Genomic DNA, 22955 nt, shown 5'->3' on the forward strand with positions numbered 1-22955 from the left:
CTAAACTTTTAATTGATAATTATTTAAAACTGTCAGAGGTTTTTCAAAGCCCATCTGCTTCATTTCCCTCTCCGGCTTATATTGAACACTTTTAGCACCTCCAAACGCTGCAGTGGGCGTTGCTCTCTTGAACGCGCCCTGGCGTCGCTGGCCAGAAACACAGCCGGGTTTTCTGGTGTCGTCATGCAGGAAAGTACACATTCTCACGGTGCTGCGCCGAACTGAAAACAAGACCGCTCACGTTTGTGCCGAAAACGGCCCGTGACACATCCACCGTAACCCGACCCGAGCTTCACGACTGGCTTCGGCAGCGGTTCGTGCCGACAGCTTTCACCGGAACGTCTCTGAAGTGTCTCCGAAGCGTTCGCTTCAGTTAGCTGCGGGCTCCGTCTACTTCCTGTAGTTTATGGGTGCTGTTATTGGTCGGCTAAACCGTGTGTAGCGTCCGCAAGCTACCAGGTAATGTAGCCAACATCGGCGACTTTCTTTCAACGTGGTTTGTTATCCTTTACTGTTATATATATTTTGACATGTCATGTTTTATTATATGCAGCGACGGAAACCGATGTGGTCCATTACGTCATTGTAATGAACCACGATATGATTTTTTTTAAACTAGCCTGGAAGCTGCTCCACGATGTAGCCGCATCCCCGAGCTTAATAGTTTGGTTTTTGTTTTGGGAAATGAGTTGATGTATTTAAAATCTGCTTCCATGTTCCGTGTCTGTGTTTTTAACCAACGCGAAGCTCCAGACTGTTACAGCGATGGAGAAACCTCCGTTCAGGCAGAACCAGAACTGCGGAGACTGGGAGCTTAAAGAGAGACTGGGAATGGGAGGTTTTGCCCATGTTTACCTCTACCAGCACCGAGTGAGTTTAGCAGGACATGTGGTGGCCCAGTAACAGATGCTGCTAGATCTATGATGCTTGCTGCTGCAAAAACCACACTCTTTAATCGTTTGAGGAGAGAATATCGACGTAAAGTTTTGCATGTTTTGCAGGAAACCAACGAGAAATTGGCTGTGAAAATGTGCCGCCTGGAGCTCACCCCGAGGAACAAGGACCGATGGAGCCGAGAGATCCAGATCATGAAAAAGTTTGTCATTTTTCGCGCCGCCCTTGATGTTGACGATGCTCCGGGGTGGGACGACCAGAATCGTTAGGCTGTAACGTCTTGTCTTCTCTCAGGTTAAATCACATCAACGTGGTGACAGCCCGAGATGTTCCGGAGGAGGTGACGCACATATCCTTAAACGATCTCCCACTGCTGGCCATGGAGTACTGCTCCAGGGGAGACCTGAGGAAGGTGAGGCTCCAGAAGCTCTCTCGTAAACATCGATTAATCGTCCTTTTAGCCCTGTTTTGCTGAACCATCTGAGCGGTTAAAGGTGCCCTCGCCGTGTCTGTAGAGTAGATGTTAAACTATAAATAGTAATCAAGGTTGCTTTGTAAACTACAACTGTTAACAGATAAAAATAGACGCAGCTTATCACTCGTGGCATTATGTAGCTTATGTAAGGGTTCTCCTGATATATAAGAGTTGTCTTTACGTGGATTCCAGATGCTGAGCAAGCCTGAAAACTGCTGCGGTCTGAAAGAGAGCGAAGTACTTTCTTTGATCAACGACGTGGGTATGTCCAGAGTCGTCCTCCTTCGCTCAGACCTGCGCCTCTCAGCGCGTTCACGCCGTAAAACGGGCTGTTTTCCGCTCCAGGCTCCGGGATCCAGTATCTGCACAAGAACAAGATCATCCACAGAGACCTCAAACCCGAGAACATCGTGCTGCAGGATATCAGTGGAAAGGTAAACTGTCACTTTGTGGTTTTTGTGCCTCACTGTTTGACTGTTTGCCTTAGAGAAACCTTCTCACGCGTACTTTCTCTCTTCACAGCTGGTTCACAAGATCATCGATTTGGGCTACGCTAAAGACCTGGACCAGGGCAGTCTGTGCACCTCTTTTGTTGGTACGCTGCAGTATCTGGTAAGCAGACAAGCACTTGTCTCAGATACGGGGCTCCACATGACACACGGCGCCTCTTCCTCCCTGTGTCGGGGGTAAAAGATGAAAGACCTGCTGCATCTTCCCCGCAGGCACCGGAGCTTTTTGAGAATAAGCCGTACACCGTTACCGTGGACTACTGGAGCTTCGGCACCATGTTGTTTGAATGCAGTTGCGGTTTCCGGCCATTTCTGCACAACCTCCAACCAGTTCAGTGGTGAGTAACCTGACCTCTCATAACATTCTGAAACGTGTGTGACGTTTTCACCCACCTCTGCTATGGAAACCGATGGTCACTGTGGTCGGCAGTGAGCTCATCATCAATGACTGTAGTCACAAAATTGGTTTAGAAACTGGAACGGAAGGCAAAAGTAGTTTATTGCGAGGTTGTTGATGTTCCGGGGCCTTTTTAAACAGGTCGAAATGAGGGTTTAAAACATGCTTTTTTTATATTAATGGGAGTGAAAATTGACCAGAATTGTGAAAATGAGTTGTGGTTTACATGACAAAGATGAGCCCTGGACCACAGTGGTGTGTGTTGGTGGAAGTGTGTGTTCTCCTTCAAGGGGCGGCAGATTCCCTGAAAATGGCGCTCCATAGTTTCCCTGGGACGCATCAACACGTAGCTGTCCTCCATAGCTGGGAGCGTGTTTGTAATATTCCTGCTGGAGGCATTAATCAGATAAGAGTCAATGTCAGTTTACAGCTGAGGTGACATTGAAGAAAAGAAGATTAATGTACGTATCAGACAACAGAATGCATCACTGGGGTCGTCGGTGTGACCAGGAGGGGCGTGTCCACCTCTAGACGGGGGTGTTCTTCCCGCTGTTGCTTTCCCAAAAAATGAAAAGTTGCAATACTCTCCGTCTCATTTTCCCGGCTTTTGTGCTTTAAGCAAACATTCCTTCCATCCTCAGGGCCAGCAAAGTGAGGAACAAAGGTCCGAAAGACATCATGGCTGTGGAGGAACTGAACGGAGAGGTCAAGTTTTCCACGCAGCTCCCCTACCCCAACAATCTGAGCAGGTTCACACCTCTACAGCGCTGTTGTTGCTCCTCCTTCATTTAAATGCCATGTGTTTAAAAACCGTATTTGGAACCCAGTCGTTTAATTCCTGTTGCTCAGAACTCTGCTGAAGCCGATGGAAGCGCTCCTGCAGCTGATGCTGAACTGGGACCCCGTGCAGCGAGGAGGTCGAGTCAGCCCCGAATCCAAGAAGCCCCTCTGCTTCGAAGTGCTGGAGCAGATCCTGAGCATGAAGGCGAGTTAGAACCTCTCATCAGTACGTTTGTCGCTCTCTCCCAACCTCACCACCCTTTGAACTCTGAAAATTTGGAAGCGGTTGTTGGAAAGTCCCCCCCAGACCTCATATCTGCTGTAGGTAACATCCACAGTGAGGTTTCAGCGACAACAGAGGCCACAAAGTAAATGATGCTCTGTGGGCTGAGTAACCACTAGTGTGTCATTTGTGTGTGTTTTTTATTTTGTTTTCAGGTTGTCCACATCCTGAACATGACGACGGCTCAGGTCCACTCCTTCCAGCTGACGGCAGACGAGAACCTCCACAGCCTGCAGAAACGCATCGAGGCTGAGACCAAGATCGACGTAGCGAACCAGGAGCTGCTGCAGGAGACCGGAGTGTCCCTGGATCCCAGGAAACCCGCTGCTCAGTGTGTCCTGGATGGAGTGGTGGGTTCTCGCGTCGCTCATTTATCTGCTAAGCTAAATGAACACGTCACTCTTCAAATAAACACAGCTTTGTCCCACGAACGCTGCACATTGGTAAATGAAGCACTTTTAGAACTTGAAGGTGGTTTAGGTGGTTTAGGTATAGAGACGGGCCCCATTATTTTCCTGCAGCTGTAGAAATGCTTACAAATGTTTGCGGCCCCTTCTCCTGCGCAGAGAGGCTGGGACAGCTACATCGTCTACCTGTTCGACAAGAGCATCACCACCTACTCTGGACCCTTCAGTGCCAGGCAGCTCTCTGATAAAGTCCACACTATTGGTCAGTTTTTTCCCTGATGTCTCAAATGCAATTCATTAAAGGTTCTCCAACGTGGTTTCCTCAGTATTTTTCATTATAATATAGCTCTTTTGTTACTCTGTGTTGTTTTAATTGCACAGTTCAAGATGCTAAGAAGCAGCTGCCTCTGGTGGTGCTGAAGAAGATTTGGGGAGAAGCGGTGAGCTACATCTGTGGCCTGAAGGAGGACTACAGCAGGCTTTTCCAAGGACAGAGGGCTGCCATGTGAGTCGCAGCAACTCAATAGAAGGCAGATCAGGCTCTAATTGAGTGGTTTGCCATCGTGGTGGTGTGTTTATAACCGTGGAGCAGGTTGCAGACTAGGTCAGGGTCTGTGACGTCTTTAGAATCGGTGTTTATGTGGTTCCTTTTTTTAGCCAGAAGGGGGCGACAGAGTGCAGAATTTTGATTTTCTGCGCTGTAAGTTGGTCTGTGCCAATTACACATTGGATGAATTCTATTTTGGGATTGTAATTTGATCAGAGATGGAGCATGTGATCTAAAGATGTTGTTTGTTTTCCAGTCACATGCTGGCATTTTTGTCCTGTTTCTTTCTCCACAGCCTTGTGATGTGTTTTGTGGCTGTCTCTGTCCTCCATGTCCAGGTTGAGCCTCTTGCGATACAACACCAACCTGACCAGGTGTAAGAACAACATGTTTGGCTTCTCTCAGCAGCTGAAGGCTAAGTTGGACTTCTTCAAGAGCAGCATCCAGTATGACCTGGAGAAATACAGTGATCAGATGCATTACGGCATCTGTGAGTGCCCTCATGCTGTTTGTTCTATTATTGACCTGTTTTTCTCTGTTTAATCTTCACAGCTGCAGATGTTGTGTGTGTTAGCATTAATGACATGTCTGTGTTTGTTGGAAGCCTCTGAAAAGATGTTGAAAGCCTGGCAGGAGAATGAGGAAAGAGCTGCTGCCTTTGCTCAGGTAAATTATTTAAAAAATAAAAATAAAAACCCCCCCCCTGAAAATCACCACCGCAGCGCGCTCCTGCTTTGCCTTGCAGGTGGCAGAAGTGAACCACTTGGACGACGAGATCTTGGCTCTGCACTCGGAGATAGTCGAGCTTCAGAGGAGCCCCTACGCTCGCCGCCAAGGAGATAAGATGGAGCAGCTGTGAGTCCTTTGAGCTGATGTTGACTTGCATTACTCGTAGTCGTGTGTCATAAAAGAGCTGATGTGTTAAGATTCATTGTAGTTGTGTCGTTTTCCCCAACGTTAGAAACTGCCAGGTTGTTTCTGAGTGCATGTGAGGGTCACTAATCCGCTGAGCTTCCAGGCACAAACTTGAGAATAATGTGAGCTGTGTCCCGTCTCCTCGGTGTAAACAGGGCTTGGTCTCGGGGGGCTGCAGTGTAAACCTGCTGCAGACCGTCTCCTTCCTCGGAATGAACGGAATGTGTTGTTTGTGCCCGACGTGGATTTATGAGTCAGTCTGATAAATATTGTATGATGCAACGGTACTTTTTTCTCCCCCCTTTTATTGCAGAGAAGAAAAGGCGATCGAGCTCTACAAGCAACTGAAGATGAAATGCAAAAGTAAGAAGTGATGCGTTTATCTCGGGAGAACAGAAACTTTCTGGATGCATTTATGAACGGGAATTTTGTCTCCACCAGCGCCTGAAACCGATATGAGCACCGACAGCACCGAGATGGTGAAGGCCATCATTCAGACGGTCCAGAACCAGGACAAGGTCCTCAAAGACCTGTACACACACCTCAGGTAGGAGCCGCCCCGGGCTGGAGTCCTCGGTGCCTCGCGCACACCTGCTGACGCGGCCCTCGTCCTCCGTCCTCCCCACAGTAAGATCCTGATCAGCAAACAGAAGATTATCGACCTGTTTCCACGGATCGAGAAAACGCTGGAGAACATCAAGGACGCCGACACCACGGTGATGCAAATGCAGATTAAGAGACAGAGAGAGTTCTGGCACCTCCTGAAGATCGCCTGCGTGAGTGGCGCCACCTTCTCACCCCGAACGCAGGAAGCCCGGGTGCAGCTTGTTAGCGCCCCCTTCTGTCACGCGTCTCAACCTGATGTCAGCGTCTCTTTCTCCACCTCCAGGCTCAAAACTCATCGAGGAGCTCGATGGCGGCGAGTCCCGAGTCGTCCACCATGCTGCAGGTGTCCCAGTGGTCCCAGTCAGCCCAGCCTGTCAGCTCCCCACACCCCCTCACCTCCCTGCCTGGGCCTAACGACAGGTAAGGGAGTCATGATTGAGAAGCCAGGACTGATGAGACGCTACGGTCAGAAATCTGTGTTGCCACTCACCGGCTGTGAATGTGCTCAGCGACGCGGCGCCACGTCTGCTGCAGGAGAACCAGCGGTACCTCAGTCAGCTGACCAGCCTGATGCAGGAGGCCGCCGACGAGCAGTCCAAAAGCATCGTGGTGAGTTCCTGTTGGAGCCGTTGCTACAGTCAAACGTGTCTTTCAATGTCAAACGTTCCATTTAGCTACTTATTTACACGTCAAATCTTTAAAAAACCTCCTTGTGACTTGTTTAATGACTCCTGTCTTGGAGCGTAGGAAGTTCAGAGTCCGTCCAGATGTTCATCCGTCTGGAGCTTTGCAGAGAGGATGACATTTCATTTATTTCTGCTCCATGAATCATCCGCATGAAATATTCAGAATCATCGGAGGCGGAGACACTGTCCACGGTGTCCATCGCTCATGAAGACGCTGCTTTTTTTGTTGTAATTCTGGGTTTTCCCCTCTTTTCGCAGGACCAAGACTGGAGCTGGACGAAATACGAAACGTTAACGGATAAATTAAAAAAGAGGAACGCCTGAGCGGCGCCGTCGCCCCCGGCAGCCCTTAACGTGGCGGTAAAAACGTTGTACAGCTGTAAGCGGTAAAAGGACTGGAGCTACCGATGACCTGGCGGAGTCCCCACGTGTCCAGCGGCGCGTGTCCTCTCCCATCGTCTCACGTGGCGGAAGGTTAGATCGATCGGTAATCCTGTTTTTATACGAGACAACGGTGAAACCACATCACTTCTTCTCTCTTACTTAATTTTGCTGCAGCGTTCATCGAAATTTAAAAAAGAAAAAATCAGACATTTACTCATTTTCTACTGTTGCGGCAAAAAGTGTAGCACCAGATTTGGGGGTTCCGGTGGATTCCTATTGGACGAGGACACGGGAACGTTGCGAGATGCAAAGCAAAACCCAGGAAGTGGTGGAGGGTGGGGTCAAGGGGGGGTTACAATCACGCAAAGAGCACTTTGATCCTCCCGCGTCGACACGTGAGGCTGCCAAACTCTGCTGCCCTGAAGTCGGCAGGTTTGAAGCCTCTCGGTGGTCGGGAGGTTAGAATCTGTGGACATGTTCTTTTTAATAAAGCGACGCATATCCGAGGCTCCTCCGGCCGGGGTGTTTCTGTAATGTCTGTTTCTCTTGTATCTGACTGCCAGTTTTGATTTACCTGTAAGATTTGAGCGGATGGTTTAAGGACCGTGTGTAAAGACAACGTCCACCCAGACGGGACCTTTGTCCAATTCAAGCAGAGCTGTCTAAAAACATCCCGATTTTTTTTTTTCTTTTGCCCAAAACATTTTTTTTCCTTTAGTTTAAATGTGGAAGATGAATAATTGCAAAGCTGTCCCAAATATTTTCTGACTTATTCTAACCAAAAAAAAAAAAAGGGGTTGTTTCAATTCCCCAGTTCTGCGCCATGATGCGAATGTAGCGTTGCCCTGGGGGGTTGGAGGGGACAGGGGACAGGGAGCCCGGACACAGTGACGCGGTGCTTCTGGCAGGTAACCAGGACCGCTGAGGTGTTTGAGGGAACGGGTCGTATTTATGAAGGTGAAGTGCAATGACAATATTTTTTTTGTATTTAAGAGACTCGCGCTGCCATTTTTATCTCCCCTGATGTTCAGCTCGTCTCTGAATGTTTAATTTCTGGAACTTCCGACGTATGACGATCAAATGTTTGTCTGGTAATGAAATAAAGACTTTGGCATGATTCACGTGTCCTCTGAGCAGTGTTTGGCCCTCCTGCTTTGTTCCCCTCCCGTTGGTGTAAAGTCACTATCGCAGCTGTGGAATCGTATCTGCTCCTAAATCGGTCAACCAAAAAAGGGTTTCGCTGTCGTCAGCGTGGAATTTATGTCCCAACCACAAATGCGGGAGGTTTCCTCAATGTTCCAAAGACAAAGGTTCTCTGTAGAAGGAGTCAGTTATTGTCAACTGTTTCCTGAGCCTCTTGGCTGGTGACTCAGGAGTGAATCAGACGGGTGAGAAAACACTGACGGGCCTCCGTCACGCTCCTCTCTGCTGGTCACCTGGCAGATGGGGCCAGTAAATGGGGGTGACGTTGCTGATTTAAAGAATTCAGGGTGTGTGTGTGTGTGTGTGTGTGTGTGTTTCCCTGAGACGTGCTTTTCTTTGAAAAGGTTCTCGGGTGGGCGCCAGGATGTCCTACAGCGTGCGGTGCTTTGAGAGCTCAGTGAGTCAGAACAGAGATCATGTTTACGATCTCTGAGCGGGACCCCGGTGATGATGATGATGATGATGATGAGCTGAGGGCAGCTGCAGTCCTTAATAACCCCGATTTCCTTCCTGCTGCTCGACTTCCACGTGTGTGGGTCCAGAAGTGCTGGGAGGAGTCCTGGTTTTAATGGTTGCCAGTGTGATCGCTTCACCCGAGAGGAAAGGTTTAATTCTGTGAGCTGAGCTCTGATGTCATCAGGACACCGCGGAGAGGAATTTTAAACACTCACACACATCCGCTCACGCGCTCATTGTTGAAGCATTCGTTTTCAGTGAACTTTGACCTAAAATTGGATTAGCTCAGTTTTTCACGTGCGTTGTGGGACTGAAGCTTTAATAGTGATGCTAACCCCTCTGGGTTGTGGGTCCTGCTCTCATTTCAATACTTTATATACACTTTTGAATTAATTTCAGTAAAACATTTTTATTTTAAAAAAAAAAAAGCCTTTTGGGGGAAAACAATAGCTGACGACACAACCGCACTTTATTCATGACAACAAAAGATCAGTTAAACGAGTTTTATCTAGAAACGAGGAAACCTAAGAAACAAATAAATTAAGACAACAGTACCAACCCAGTAATTCGCACGTTAAACAGCAAATCAGTGCAGCCGGGGGGGGGAATAAAGTACATTCGACTACGTGTCTGTGGTCATCGTTTCAGGCTACATCCAAACTGCTGCGTTGACGCCGTAAAATGTGCTCAGCTGCATTTCTGCCGCTCGGGTTTGCTGATCCCGACTGTTGGGACGGTTGGGAATTCAGGCGCGTCCAAATGCTGGGTGTGTGTTTACTGTGCGATGCTGCTTTCCTGGGTTTATCGTGCGATCCGGGATGAGAACCAGCTGCGTCAGCGTGACCTGAGCGCCGCCGTCTAGTTCAACGTGGATAACCGATCCCAGATGCTAACGTTGCTGCTCCCAGAAGAGGAAGCGAGTCGGGAACTTTGCCACAGCGTTGTGAAGTGTTCTGGTTCTGTAATGTCATTAATCCCGGAGCGTCGCCTGCGTTCATCTGCACCTTCTCCAAGTGAGGGTTTTTTTTCCAGTGAATTTGTGGCCGACATGTTGGTATTTGTGGAACATTCCGTCTTGAACTAGTCCAGGAAATGGAACAGGCGTGGGGGATAATGGACCAATCAGCTGTCAGGATAAGTGGCGGCCTCTCTGGGTGTAGCTGTGCATCTGTGCCGATGATGCAAAGACCTTTTTATTTAAAAGTAGTAAAGGAACACGCACGGATGGTCACTTTAACGCCCCCCCCAGGAAAGTTCCAGTATTTACACATCAGACATTCTGTGTCGGTGAAATTAAGGTCGTGTCACGAGGTCACAGACTCAATGTGTAAACAGCAGGTTGATCTCTGAGGCTCAAACGTCCGTTGTCTTTGGTGAAACTAGCGTCACTGGAGTCTGTGGGGTGGGGGCTTGGACTTTGGCCTGTTTGGGGGCTGCGGCGACATGCGCGGTTTGACTCTGGGAGCCAGGGCGGGGCTGGGCTTGACTGGAGGTAGAGGAGGCGGAGTCAGTTTGACCGCTGTGAACTGAAGGAACAAAAGAATGAATTGTAGCTCCACAGAAAACATTACCCAACTCTAAATATGGATCAGGAACATGTGCCACGTGTGTCATACACCAAACAGAGCTGCTCAGCGCTTCATACGCTTGTTGGACGGCAGAAAACTGTGCTTAAGGTTTATTGACGACTCACTGCAGCGTCAGAGGGAACAGATTAGCATGCTAGCTTCAAATAGCTTCCAGTGGTACAATGGTGCACAAGGAGGCAGGAAATAAAAGGAAACATGCAAAAGGCTGTGATGAACCTGTGACAACAAAGTTATATGAATCATGCTGAACCCGTGTGTGTGTGTGTGTGTGTGTGTGTGTGTGTGTGCACGTGACTCACTTGCGTTTGACTCGGAGGTGGTAAAGGTTTGGATGGAGGCTGAACTTGTGTCTGTGGTAAAGAGGAGAAAAAGAGCGCTGCGATTCTTGTCCAAACCATATCAAAGACTCAACCATATCAAAGACTCACACGGTTGCCGTGGGCAACAGGCCACTAAGTCACTGCAGACTCGGATATAAGAACCAGAGCAATGTAGTAATTAGCATTTCTTTAAGAATCGTGAAACACAACTCTTGTGTAAAATTGACCCTTAAAAAGATTTTTTTTAAAATAAAAAGCCACATTTGACATTTGAACAGGCTGCTTGATTCGATTTAACTTTTAATCCTGTGTGTGACCGAAGAGCACGTACTGTAATCAAAACAAGATACGATTCTAACAGTCGGAACGATAAAATGTTGGATTCTGCTGAGTTTAAAGATTAAAATTGAACAAACTGTGACGATGCCGACCGCGATGCAGATGTTCTTAAAAGGGCAACTTACCGCCTGCGTGGTTGAGGTCGGTGGCGGCGCAGAGAATTTCTTTGGTGGCTGTGAATTAAGAATAAATGAATAAAACTCCAATAATCCACCGTTCCCTGGTGACTGGTGACTGGTGTACCTGTGGGGGGGGTCTGCTGGGGGTCGGCATCAGCGGCACGCAGGCTTGTGCTGCTGTTGACTCCATGAAGGTGGGCTCGCTGATCTGAGGTCTGTCTTTGGGATCCAGCTGCTGGATGTTCAGCTTGTTTGGAGCCGAGTGAACCTTCCTGTGAGAACAGACTTTAGTCCCGGAACAGAGCCGGTCCCAACGGATCAGGGAGAGAACCGGCGGCACCCCAACCTTTTAGCGTTGTAGTCGTCCCGTTTGGCCTTTTTGCAGCACACCCTCCACAGGATCCCTCCAGAGATCAGCAGGATGATGGAGAGCAGGGCGCAGACGCCCACTATGATCCCGGTCCGACCTGCAGACACGTTAGCACCGGACACCTTAAACTGCTGACCCGGTTTTACAAATGCGCCCGCGTTCGCTCCTGCTACTGTCAGACACGGCGGGGCTGTGCACGGGTCGTGGCGCCGTTATCTCCGAGCGTTATCAAGTTACTCGATCACATAACAGTTTCCACGAGTTCTCAACCCCCGATTCCGGTGTGGTAACAGTTCTGCAGAAGTCTTTCGTCACACCCGCCCCAGAACTATTGTGCAAATTCCGCAACAACTTGGCCAACGTGTTCCGAACGAGTGTGAGTACCGTGAGACAGCTCGGCGTACTGGACGTTGCAGTAGGGCGGCGCCCATCCGGGATTGCAGTGGCACTCTTTTTTGTGATTGCAAACCTTCGACAAAAGAGCGCAGTTACGTCAGATTAGCGTTCAGCCTGGTCGGGAAAACCGGGCCGACCCGCTCACCCCGTTGTTGCTGCATTTCTTCGCACAGTCCTCCTTCACCCCGTAAACTGATACGTCCACGCATCTGTTGTCGAGACAAACCTAAAAAACAGATGTGGGAGTCCGATTAAACATCCACCGGGCCAGAAACCGTCCTGCATCGAGCGTCAGTGCGGAGAGTTTTACCTTATTAGGTCCACATCTGGCTCCGGTTGGCACCATGTTGAGGTTCCTGGTCTTGTCGTCATCCACAGCTTGTTTGCACTGGATACCAAACACGGTGTAATCTGCCCGTTTACCAGTGACGGACTCGTTTCCTCCTCCACAAAACATAGATCCACATTTCGCATTTCTGTTGGGGAGTAAATAAATAAAAGAATCAGTTATAAACGCAAATCAAATTAAAGGAGGAGCCACCAAATGTGGTTGGTTCCATGGCTGAAAATGCCCTCAAAGCCAGAGAACTCACTCCGGGTCAGGACCGGTCTGATCCAGTCTGCCTGGATCCACCAGACAGGAAGTACTTACTGTGGAGAGCAGGGGGCGTAGCCGTAGCCGTACTTGTTCCTGCCGCAGTTGGTACCTCTTTCACCCCGTGTGTTCATGTTAAAACACACGTCGGGTCCGACGACAGCGCCTGGAAGAAGAAAACCTCGACTGAAGAAAACCCTCACACAGAGTTGCCCTTTCGCCCTGATGTTTCAGACAAAACAACAGGAAGTTTATGCTCTCCATATCAGCATGAGCGTGGACCCGTTACCTGGCCCGAACACCCTCCAGCAGTGCTGCTCGTACGTGGGACACTGGCCGTCGTGGCAGTAGCCCTCGGCCCGGTTGTAGCAGGGTTTGCCGTTCATCTCGAAGCTGTCTTCGGGACACTCCTCCGAAGCTCCGGTGCAGTATTCGGCCAGGTCGCACTGGCCCGCTGACGTCCTGCAAACACTTCCCGCTTGCTTGAGCTGTGGGTGGAAACGCAGACATTTCGCTGTGGATTTGAGGATTTCTGTGCCAGTGCTTCACATGCACCAGATTTTCCACTCTGAGGATGGGTCACGGTCTGTTTCCTGTGGTTAGAGCTATCCCGGCGCTGGAACCTTCTCCCGCGGCCTCTTTAACGTTTGGAATTATCAGGGTGTGTCTGCAGCCTGATCTGACCACCGCTCTCTTTAAAACTGGCTTGGTTCCGCCGCAGAATAACTTATATTTGGTGTCCCTGTGTGTGTGTGTTAGCAAGTGCGACATTTCTGCATGATTAGCATGATTGTTCTGTTTGTGCTCTGCTCAACGGCGGCTCCAGTACCTGACAGTCTTCGCAGCACGGACCGTCGGAACACTGCGATCCTCGAGTCAGGCGACAAGTCGAAGGATCACAACAAGGGTTGTCGCATTCCTAGGAAAGAAAATAAGGAAACGTATTTCAGCCGTGTGAGGTTTTGTGTGTCCTGCGAGAGACGAAACAGGAACCGCAGTGAAGAAATAACAGATTTTAACCTCACGCACGTTGGGATCCCTGCCAGGAACCTGGCACCCAAGAACACCGTTTAAACGCCTGCTCTGGACCTCTACTCACTTTTATTAGCGACACATGCACTAAAATAGGCACCTCGCTGCGGATTTCCTGTTGAAACATCGAGAAAATATCGAATCTGTCACCTCCACGGTGCCGCAGTCGCACTCTTCCCCCCGGTCCAGCAGGTGGTTCCCGCAGAGAGGTGCCACGGCGATGGTCTCCACGGAGCTGGGCGGCCTGGACAGGCAGCTCGGCTGAGCTCGAGCCATGAAGTCCGCCAGCTGCTCCACGCTGCAGTCGCTGAAGAACTCGGGGAACGCCAGATTTCCTGTGCTGAGGGGGAGCAGAAGAGGCTCGCCTGAGTCCGCCGTCCGTACGTCACGGCTCACTCACGTCTGTCCGGTCGCCTCGGGGTTGGGTTCTGACCTGAGTTTATCCGCCATCACGCAGTTGCTGCTGAGTGACGGACCGCACGCACATCCCAGGACATCGTGGCTCATGCCAAAGTTGTGTCCCATCTCGTGAGCGACGGTGGAGGCCAAACCGATGAGGTCGTCATGGTGATCCTGCAACAAACAGCCACAACTGGTTAAGTTCTCACTCCCGTCCAGGGCGAATGAAAGCGGGACCTGACCGGCCGCACCTGGTTGACCCCCCCTGAGTTCTCCGTACACATGGCGAACTTGTTTGCCAATCCGACGGTGTCGCCCTCAAAGTCTTTGCCGCTGCCGAAGAAAAGGTCAAACGTCAGAGCGGAGCAGCCGGATTACCAGGTTAGAACCCGCGGCCAGCTGGTTACTTACGTCACAAACTGGGCGTTGTCGTGCTTCGTCCTCTGCAGAAGGTCGCTCTGGCGCCACAGCAGGAACTGGTCCAAGGTCGTCTCTGGGTTGCTGTCGACGTCAAAGAGGTCTTTGTAGGTCCAGATCTCCAAGCCCACCAGGACGACCCGGATGTTGAGAGTCCGATACAACTGCAGGCAGAGGAGGAGGGAGGCCGTGAGGGGGTCGTGGGGAGCGAGGGGCATCGGGAACGTGCGCCAGTTTTACCTTGTCGATGTGATTTACGGCGCCCAAAATGCGAGCCTCGGTCCCGCTCCCGTATCGTTTATACTGGGGGGAAACCACAAACGTCAGCTTCAGCGAGTGACGGAAGTCCTGAGGAGGCGCTGGAGCGCGACACTTACCTCAGTGTTGTCCACAACCACAAACAGCTCCACGAACTTCTGCACGCCGGTGCCGGGTTTGGGTTTCTGACGGGCAGCAAACGCTCTTTTTATTCCAATTCACAAGGAGCGCAGATATGAATTTTCCACTGGTGTTTCTAACTCTGCCTAACGATGTAAACATTTATTGAGATTTTTCTCTGCAACGGGCAGATATTATTTAAAACCCGTGACGATTCCGTGGCCAAAGTTCTGAAAAATGAGTTATAATTCTGAGGAAACACAACTAATCGGGCAAACGCACATGTTCAGCGGTTTGTGGGTTATGACTATCAGCGCGGCCTGCCGCCTCACTTCCTGTGAACAAGTACATAAAACACAGATGCTGCAGGGATCAAACACTCACCCACGACCTGGACCGGCGCTTGGCGGGTTTAGGATCCCGGTCGCCGTCGTACAGCGTTACAGAGCCGCAGCTGCGAGTCCCGCTGACCTTCAGCTGCTCCCGCCTAAAAACAGCGTGCTCGCCCTCATCAGAACCTCCCAGAGGTTCGATCAAGTAAACCCGCCGCCGGGTCTTCAGGAAACCGCTGCAGGAGGAAACAAGACGCCATTTTTAGGTGGTTTGGCCACGGCGGAGGCGGTGTGCCAACTCAACCCTCTTCTGAGGCTTTTCTTACTTAATTCCTGAGCAAAGACCAACGCTGACGGAAGAATCCCTCATTCCTTCGATGTGGCCGTGATAGTAGCAGTGCTCCTGGATGGAGAACCCCCCCCCACAAAACATTCATTTATCAGGGGCAGCAGTGTGTTCCCGTTACTGGGAGATGTGTTTAAGGGCGACCTGAGGTGGGACGTTACACGTTTCGGTTGTATAATAAAACAAAACGGAGCGTTTTTATTCTGCAGGTCTTAATAGAACCTTATCAAGCGTGTCCAGGAAGCCTGAAGGGGAAACACATTTTCTGCCTGCATTAAAAATATGGGGGTTTTAAACAACATTTAAACGCCTCACCTCTTCTGGAGACGACGTCACGCGTCTTCCGTCTTCTGCGTACAGCGTTTGGGTGTAGCCCATCCCAAAGAGACCCCTACAGACCAAGAGAAGGGTGGTGGTGGGGGGGTCGTATCCAGTTTTCTTCATGAACTGGTGATCTGACACGTTCGTGCAACATGTTCTCGGCAGCAACAAAGCTCACCTGTTCTTTTCCAGGTGGATTGTGAGGTTCCTCCCTTCGATGGGCAACTCGTAGCGCATCGTATCCGGATAAAGCTGTAAACATCAACATTATTTATGATGTGGCGTTATAATTCAAACCAGATCAACTGGTGTGGATCATTAACTCTGTATTCTTTTGCATTGTTTAACTTTTGAACCTTGTTTTCTAGGTTATACACTATTAAAATCGTGATGAAAAGGTCGTCCCCTGACCTGGTGGTCCCCTGGGGTCCTCCTTTGTCTCCCCAGAAGTCTGTGAGGTCTAACCACTTCATACGTGTCCACATGAGACAGCGTCCCTGAGCTCTGTGACAGGTAAACTACAAACAAACAAACCAACAAACACAGGTTGGTCACTTTTAATTTAGACACCAAATACTTGAGCAAAATGTCGGTTAAAGTGCATTTAAACTGTTGATGTCACTACTCGGGGAAGTGGACACTCCCTGTTTAAATATTTTCATGGAAAAAAAATCAAATAAGGATATTGAAATAATTGGTAATTTCGGTAAGTTAAGGTTCAGGACTTCATGGGACACTTTTAAAACGAGCTACCCTCAAAAGCGCTGTCATACATTCATAAACACCTTCTGCTGGGGGAACAAAAGAAATTAAAAACAAGTAACGGAGTCGCGCAAAAAGTAGTTTGGCGAGAGATTTTGTATCAGAATACAAACTTACCGCATGCCAGCCAAAGAGAGAGCACGCTGCTTCCCATGACGGGGTCCGGGAACTGGCTCCCGAGCGGCCGTTACTTCAGCCTGAATCATCGGTCCCAGCAGCCCAGACGCCCCGCTGACGCTCCGCCTCCGGGTCGCTCTTATCGCCGCATCATACGTCTCCTGGCACCGTGAAGTGGGTCGATAAGGGAAGACTCCAAAGCTGATTTCCGTTGCATGTCAAGGTCGTTTTCGTGGAATATGCCGGTGTAGAAGATTAACAATGAGTCATTAATATCCATTGCTGTGTGCCTGTGTTGATTTAACCTTGGCGGGAAGGGAGAACTTGTCTCTTATATGGAAGGAGCTTTTGAGGGTTATGAAATTAGACAAATATGTAAATAAAACTGCTAGTGACGCAGTATTCTTAAAGCTCGTGACCTCTAAACCTTGACAGGTTGCAGGAATTTTATGCCGCGCTTTTACTATGAAGCAGATGTTCGTTTCCGGTATAGTTTAACGTTATTTAAACTCCGTGTAAATCGTTTGACTTTGAGTTTTAAAGTATTCACATATTCGTGAGTTTTGAGGGCTTCTTTGGACTGTTACCTCAGTGCCAACTGCGGTCATTTTTGGTTTTATTTAGATTATTCGTTGCACTTCCGGTGTCGCCTTTTTTTAACTATTCTTTGTGGCCGCCACATTTATTCTGAAATACGTTTACTGACGTTTCCGGTGTGCATATTAATTAATGTCTAGCTTGATTTGAAACGTACAAATTTTAATAACCTTGTGTGTGATGTCTCAAGCATGAACAGAAAAAAGAAGATGAATCTATTCAGTAAAGCTTTGTTTTAATGAATAGAATTTCTCTGAACAGGTAAAATTACCCATTACTGCCACAGCTTTCCTCTTTCATAACAGAATAAACACGTATCACAAAAAAATGTACAGGTTGGAATGAGACGGCAAATGTCAGAGCATTAATCTACATTTATACAATCCATAAGATATTATATCCACAATGACATATCTGCTATTCAAATGTCTGTACGGGAAATCTGATGAAGTTTATATTTCAACTACGCTGCCGACTTCTGAGAACGTTCTATGGCCATCCTCTCCAGGCGCTCGGTGTAGAATCCATTAAAATCCAGCCTGGAAAATTATAACAGCTCAGTAAACACAAGTATATAACAGCAGTGCAACTATCGAACTAGATTTGGAAAAATGACCATTTTAGTGTCCCACGAGAAGAAATGTCTGACCCACCTTTACTGCTGTAATTGTGAGTAGCAGTTAGTCTTAGTTGTCATCTTTGTTTAAAGTAGTAAAAATATAGCGCACACTGTTCGCTGGGTTTATTATTAGAGGGATTAAAACATGCAGAATCAACACACTGATGCCAGTGTCTCACCTGTAAATGATGCTGATCATGCTGTGCTCGCAGTCGTTGGTGCTGTAGATGCTCAGTTTGTCCAGCAGGTCCAGCAGCAACATGCTGAAGTTACTGTCGAACTTGCCGATGGTGGCCTCCAATCCATCCGAGTGGATGGCGTCCATGTGCTCAGCTAGAAACTGAAGCAATAAAGAAAGTTTTCAGAGGGACATGTTGCCTGGGTCTGAGAATGCCAACATCTGAACAACCACACGGACACCTGATTCACCTTTGTGGTCAGCCTCTTCCTCTCCGACTCCTCCCCAGGTTCCCCCTGAGTCGGGGGTCCGTCCATGTTCCCTTGTTCAAGAGAAAGACGCTCTAACCTCATGCTTTGAGTGACCCTCTGAACACAAAAACGAGCAGAAAAACAGCTGTCATGCAACAATAACAACAATAACAAATGCTGAGTTGATTTCTTTTTTTCAAACCTGCATGCAGTTTGTGAACATGATGCAGACGGCCATCAGTTTGGAGAAGATTCTGAGAAGCTCCGGGTTGGTCAACATGCAGTCCTTCAGGCAGTTGTCCAGGAAGCTGGTGTGGTGGCAGAGAACGTCGTCGATGTTCGACGCCTGCGGAGGAAGAGAGCCGGGTCAGGAAGGATGGCGTTTGACGTGGAACTCGTGCATCTCCTGCGCCATTAACTCGCCGTCTTTAGGTTGTTCTCCATAATGTGCCAGTTGGGCTCCATCACCTCAAACATCATGTAGTACTGGATGTTCTGCACAAAGTTCAGCATGCGCTGTCTGAGGGCGAACGCAGCCGCGAACCTGCACGGCAGCAGTTGGAGGCGTGTGAAAACGTGCATCGGTCCTGCGGGTTCACACGAGAGGATGTCGCACAAACTCACCATTTGGGAGAGCGTGAAGAGTTCTGCTTGAAGTCTTTGTTGCTGATCCAGAAGTTGCACAGCAGCCGCTCCACGTGTTTGCAGTAAAACATGTGGCGGAACAACATCTGGTAGCGCGTCAGCGCTTTCCTGCGGGGTCAGAAGAGGTTGATGAAGAGGTTGATGAAGATGAAGGTAGATGAAGAGGCAGCGGCAGAGAGATGTGATGAAAATTTGAATCGGAGCTAAAAGAAACCTGTTGATAATTAGCGACAGTGGCCATTTAACGATGTAATCGAAAGAGAAGGCCTCCAGCCCGCTGAGCGCCACATCTGCGGGCTCCGCGTTGATGATGGCCTTCTCCTGTTTTGTCTCGATGGCCAGCACCCGCAGCAGCTGAGTGATGACGTCATGAGGCATCAAGTCGATCTGTAGAAAGACCAGACAGCCTTTAACCCAGCGGACTTCTAATTCATGAGATCCGACTGCCATGACAGGAAAGATAAACACATATATGTTTTCCTAGATTCTGTGAGGATGGTTCTTTACAGTTGACACCTGATCTTATGATTCAGGTGAGTCTCACCAATACCCCCTCTGCTGAGGACAAATGCTGTCTGTAACTAATGACAACAGTAAACTGCATGTAAATCAAATCCTCAAGCACATTCCGCTCACTGTGTGATTTAGCTGACAGATAATTACTTCGACCTGCAGTGGTTCTGTATCTGAGCCCACCTTCAGGTCATCTTTGAAGGGGTCTGTGTTCGCTGTACTCATTCTCAGAGCCAGCTCCAGCAGGGCCTCCAGCCTGGGGGGGACAATGTCGTCCACTGGCTTCTTCAGCTCCTCCTCTGTCAGGTCCATGAAGTGCACAAAGAAGTCGCCTTTGTCCAACAGGAAGTAGTGCTTGATGGACCTGATGAAGGCCACACAGGTCGTTTCATAACAGCAAAAGGAGGAAAATGCAAAAGTCTTCATATTCTATTTGTCTTTCAATTGATGTACATTAAGCAGCAGACACTGCAGTAGAACTGGAGTTGGGACATTATGACAGTGAAGAGACTTTGTCAGCTAGATTTATTTATATTTGAGCGTTTAATTCTTCAAACATCACTTACCTCAGTCGTGAAACCAGCTCCTTCTCCTCCATGAGGAAGTTCAACAGGACCTTACTGGCGTAGTTGTAAGCTTTCTCTATCTGCTCTACGTAAGCTCTCTCTTTCAGGGTGTACAGCACCTCCTTCGCATCAGGACACGTCACATCACGGCCGCACTCTCGCACCACGTTCAGGTATTTCCCTATACAACACATTAAAATTACAATTCTTGTGTAAGCCCGCCCCCTCTCTGTGAACCTTCCTTTTGGCTTTTACCTGTGCTCAGTATTTTGTCTGCCATTTTCTGCAAAAAAGAGGGAATTCTGTGTTGCACGATGGTATATCTCTGGTCCCAGTATTTGTCGTTGTAGTCCTCCTGAATTTTCTCTTTCTGAAGTTCATGTTCCTCCACCATGAACTCACTGGGAGAGCAGAAATGAAGCCAGATCAAACGTGAACCCTGAGCGGTGGGTCCGTTTCATTCAGCCTGAACTGTACCTGTAGGGATCCTTGATGATGCCCCTGTAGATCCATTTCTCCAAGATTTCAAAGTAAGGGACGCTGGCTGCTTTAGTGAGGTAGAGGCACAGCTCCTGAGCCTGGGTGTCCCCCGTGTAGTTGAAGGTTCGGTCATGAAGAAGACTCAGAGTTGACCCACCCATACACTCTCCTTTATCCACCGAGGACGCTGGGGAAAGACGATATTAACACAAGGTCGGCAGGATTTGTCTTACTGGGAGGGAGGAGGTGAAAGTCAAACTCTTACCAATAGAGGCGAGTAACTCCATGGTCCGCATGGTGGGCTGGATGTAGAACCAGAGCTTCTGCAGAGACAGAAGACCCTGCCGCTGGAGATGCTCCAGTTGAGTGACCAGGATTAAGTACTCCTTCATCAGGGTCCTCATGGCTGCTGTCAGTGCGTGGTTGACCTGGCCGTACTCGAAGGAGGACTTCTCCTCAATAAAGCTAAAGATCAAGCACCAAAAGACATGTGTTTTTTTGTGTGTGAAAAAAGTATGTAAACAATGCGCTAAAATATTAAATACTCACCGCGTAATAGTGGAGTAATATGATGCTACTGGTAATATTCGGTTAACCAGCTCTTTGACTGACATGTCCAGAGTGGCGTCAATGATGAAAGAGCGGTTCTGTCTCCCCAACACAGGCTGAGCCGTGATGTCTCGACCGTCCACTCCCACCAAGACAAAGAGTAGATCCTCCACCAGAGCTTGTTCCTGAGCAGCCAGGGGCATTGTCCCTGAAATATATAATACTGTTAAAACCACCTGCCGCCAGTCCTTTGTTCATTTAAAACCAGGTTACCAATGGCAGCGGCTGTCTCTCCCGGAGGCAGTGGGCTGGTGATGAAGTCTCCAACGAGGGCCGGACGGTCGTACACCCAGTTAGGGAACACTGGGATGGGCTGGGTTGGGTTCTTCTTGTTATGTTTGTCCCTCAACATCTTACGAGTGACTTCGGCAGGCTGTATGGAAAGAATTCAATCGCTAGAATTGTAATTTACATCGATATGGCATGAAGACAAACCGGTTAGACGTAGGTTAAATGAAGAATTCACATGTTTTTTTGGTATCTTTTTGTAAACTATTCTGATTTTGAGACAACTCATTGAGATTTTGCAACAATCTACACCACAAGGATTAAACCAAAACGCGGGAATTGAGGAAAAACTTACCAGAGGAGCGTTGGAGCTGGCTGTCACATTACCAAGTTTCTTTCTCAACTCTTCTAGTTCCTGCATGGACATCTTGGAACTGGTCTGGGGTAAGGTGTAGCTAGTAGTTGTGGTTGACGTGTTTGCTGATGACTCCGACCTCTCTTTTGCATTCTGTTGCAGAAACTGAAGTGCCTACAGTAATGCCACCACAAAAAGAGTGCAATCAGATCAACCATTGATATGTGCCTCGAATGATGGAATAATGGATAGGTTTCTCTTGTGGAAAGCTATACCTCTTTATCCTCACAGAGTTTGGAGAGCAGATAGACCAATGGATCCAGATTTCGAGCATTTTTAGACTTGAGCTCTTCGTACTTCCTCAAGAAGTCCTCTGGGGTTTTTGAAAATTCAGCTAATTTGACCTGAAATTTTACAAAATCCAAATTGAAAAGTTATCCTTCACAAATATTTTAATAATATATGAATGAAACATGTTTTATCATTCAAATCAAGTCTATCCACATTAATAGAAGCACACTGGTACATCAACAGAATGCATTGTGTTTCTGAACGTGCCGATTTAACATAACAGATTATTAATATAACATCTCAGTAATATGTGGACATGTTTTGTGTGTCCAGACTTCTACCTTGGCATTGTGAGCCGAGACTGTTGTTGTGACGTAGGGAGTCCTGTGTTTCTGTAGTAAATCTATGTAGCCCTCAGCTCCATCAGCTCCTCGGACCTGCAGAAGGCTGAGCAACTCGTTCACATCATGGTGGATCCTGAACTCGCTCATGGTTCTGGCAGCTAACACGACATTTTTTTGGTAAGGCAGAAACAAGAGGACGTTTTAACCCATGAACCACCAGTGATTAGGCTAATTGTAACAGACATCCCCCATCGAGAAACCCACAAATAACGCCGATTTAAGGGCTACTGATATAGACCCTCATATAAAGAAGTTTGGATGATGCTGAGCAAACCATCAATATTATGAGACGTTAGCTCGCTAGCTAACTACACACAACCTGGACCTGGTAAACAGCCAGAACAGCACAGGGGATAACTGGGTAGCTAGGTAGGTAGGTAGGTAGCTTAGCCCTTCAAAACGTTACCAAAAGAATATTCATTTATCTTCATTTATCGTCATTATCATACCTGTCAATAGTCTCTTGTACCGTTGCAAAGCAACAACAACCAAACCATACGCGCCCAATCGTAGACGGCGCCGACTCTTCTTCAGTTTATTGGCGGGCAGCATCTAACCAAAGAAAGCACATCACCGCCACCTACTGGCTGAAATGGAGATGAGCGGAGGGTGAAAAAGATAAAAACAAGATCTAAATTCTCTTGACCACTCCCATTTCCCTTGAAAGTTGAAACGAGGCTTCATATTTTAGTTTCCTCACTTTGCAATGCATTTGGATTATTAATCGCCGCACACTGACTTTTAATTCAGCGCTGATATTTTCTAAGTTTATAAGATGTTTAACACTCTCCTCTCCTCAAGATTCACAGAAACCTGTCCCGTGTTACCCCATTTAAATTCCTTGT

General features: G+C 48.4%; 3 protein-coding genes and 1 long non-coding RNA gene across 8 annotated transcripts; 2 read left to right on the forward strand and 2 right to left on the reverse strand.

Moving 5' to 3' along the window:
- Window positions 1–155: 155 nt before the first annotated feature.
- On the forward strand, window positions 156–8000 carry chuk (component of inhibitor of nuclear factor kappa B kinase complex). Its single transcript, XM_057055448.1, has 22 exons — window positions 156–459; window positions 748–870; window positions 1002–1096; window positions 1189–1306; window positions 1562–1631; window positions 1715–1803; window positions 1892–1981; window positions 2092–2216; window positions 2917–3024; window positions 3125–3260; window positions 3494–3688; window positions 3905–4007; window positions 4127–4250; window positions 4631–4782; window positions 4897–4958; window positions 5038–5147; window positions 5521–5570; window positions 5649–5754; window positions 5836–5983; window positions 6097–6233; window positions 6323–6422; window positions 6758–8000. Exons 2-22 carry the CDS (start codon window positions 766–768, stop codon window positions 6821–6823), a joined length of 2289 nt encoding a protein of 762 aa, XP_056911428.1. The 5' UTR covers window positions 156–459; window positions 748–765; the 3' UTR covers window positions 6824–8000.
- Window positions 8001–8964: 964 nt separating this feature from the next.
- On the reverse strand, window positions 8965–16659 carry LOC130538123 (zinc metalloproteinase-disintegrin-like brevilysin H2a). Of its 2 annotated transcripts, XM_057055424.1 has the most exons (23): window positions 16375–16659; window positions 15907–16013; window positions 15674–15747; window positions 15490–15565; window positions 15155–15231; window positions 14881–15064; window positions 14496–14561; window positions 14359–14421; window positions 14113–14282; window positions 13953–14034; window positions 13736–13875; window positions 13453–13642; window positions 13100–13189; window positions 12560–12758; window positions 12328–12436; window positions 11986–12151; window positions 11821–11901; window positions 11664–11748; window positions 11256–11376; window positions 11034–11181; window positions 10916–10963; window positions 10431–10481; window positions 8965–10068 (listed from the first exon to the last, which is right to left on the reverse strand). In XM_057055424.1, the coding sequence occupies exons 1-23, from the start codon at window positions 16409–16411 to the stop codon at window positions 9928–9930; spliced, it is 2505 nt and encodes an 834-aa protein (XP_056911404.1). In that variant the 5' UTR covers window positions 16412–16659; the 3' UTR covers window positions 8965–9927. The 2 variants fall into 2 exon arrangements, with proteins under 2 accessions (XP_056911404.1, XP_056911414.1); XM_057055434.1 differs by lacking the exon at window positions 15907–16013 and having other exon boundaries at window positions 16375–16515.
- Window positions 13976–21495, forward strand: LOC130538157 (uncharacterized). Of its 4 annotated transcripts, none has more exons than XR_008953781.1 (4): window positions 13976–14082; window positions 15864–16008; window positions 18232–21276; window positions 21354–21495. It is a non-coding gene; the product is annotated as an uncharacterized LOC130538157 (long non-coding RNA). The 4 variants fall into 4 exon arrangements; XR_008953780.1 differs by lacking the exon at window positions 13976–14082 and adding an exon at window positions 15591–15749 and having other exon boundaries at window positions 15864–16597; XR_008953779.1 differs by lacking the exon at window positions 13976–14082 and adding an exon at window positions 15592–15749.
- On the reverse strand, window positions 17190–22718 carry tubgcp2 (tubulin, gamma complex associated protein 2). The gene is made up of 18 exons (XM_057055496.1): window positions 22560–22718; window positions 22048–22208; window positions 21691–21819; window positions 21416–21589; window positions 21046–21205; window positions 20773–20980; window positions 20489–20688; window positions 20221–20410; window positions 19999–20144; window positions 19744–19924; window positions 19361–19541; window positions 18879–19051; window positions 18644–18772; window positions 18443–18563; window positions 18222–18365; window positions 18020–18136; window positions 17770–17930; window positions 17190–17510 (listed from the first exon to the last, which is right to left on the reverse strand). The coding sequence occupies exons 1-18, from the start codon at window positions 22660–22662 to the stop codon at window positions 17435–17437; spliced, it is 2754 nt and encodes a 917-aa protein (XP_056911476.1). The 5' UTR covers window positions 22663–22718; the 3' UTR covers window positions 17190–17434.
- Window positions 22719–22955: the final 237 nt, after the last annotated feature.

This window comes from Takifugu flavidus, chromosome 1 (genome assembly GCF_003711565.1).
Source record: "Takifugu flavidus isolate HTHZ2018 chromosome 1, ASM371156v2, whole genome shotgun sequence".
Taxonomy (NCBI): domain Eukaryota; kingdom Metazoa; phylum Chordata; class Actinopteri; order Tetraodontiformes; family Tetraodontidae; genus Takifugu; species Takifugu flavidus.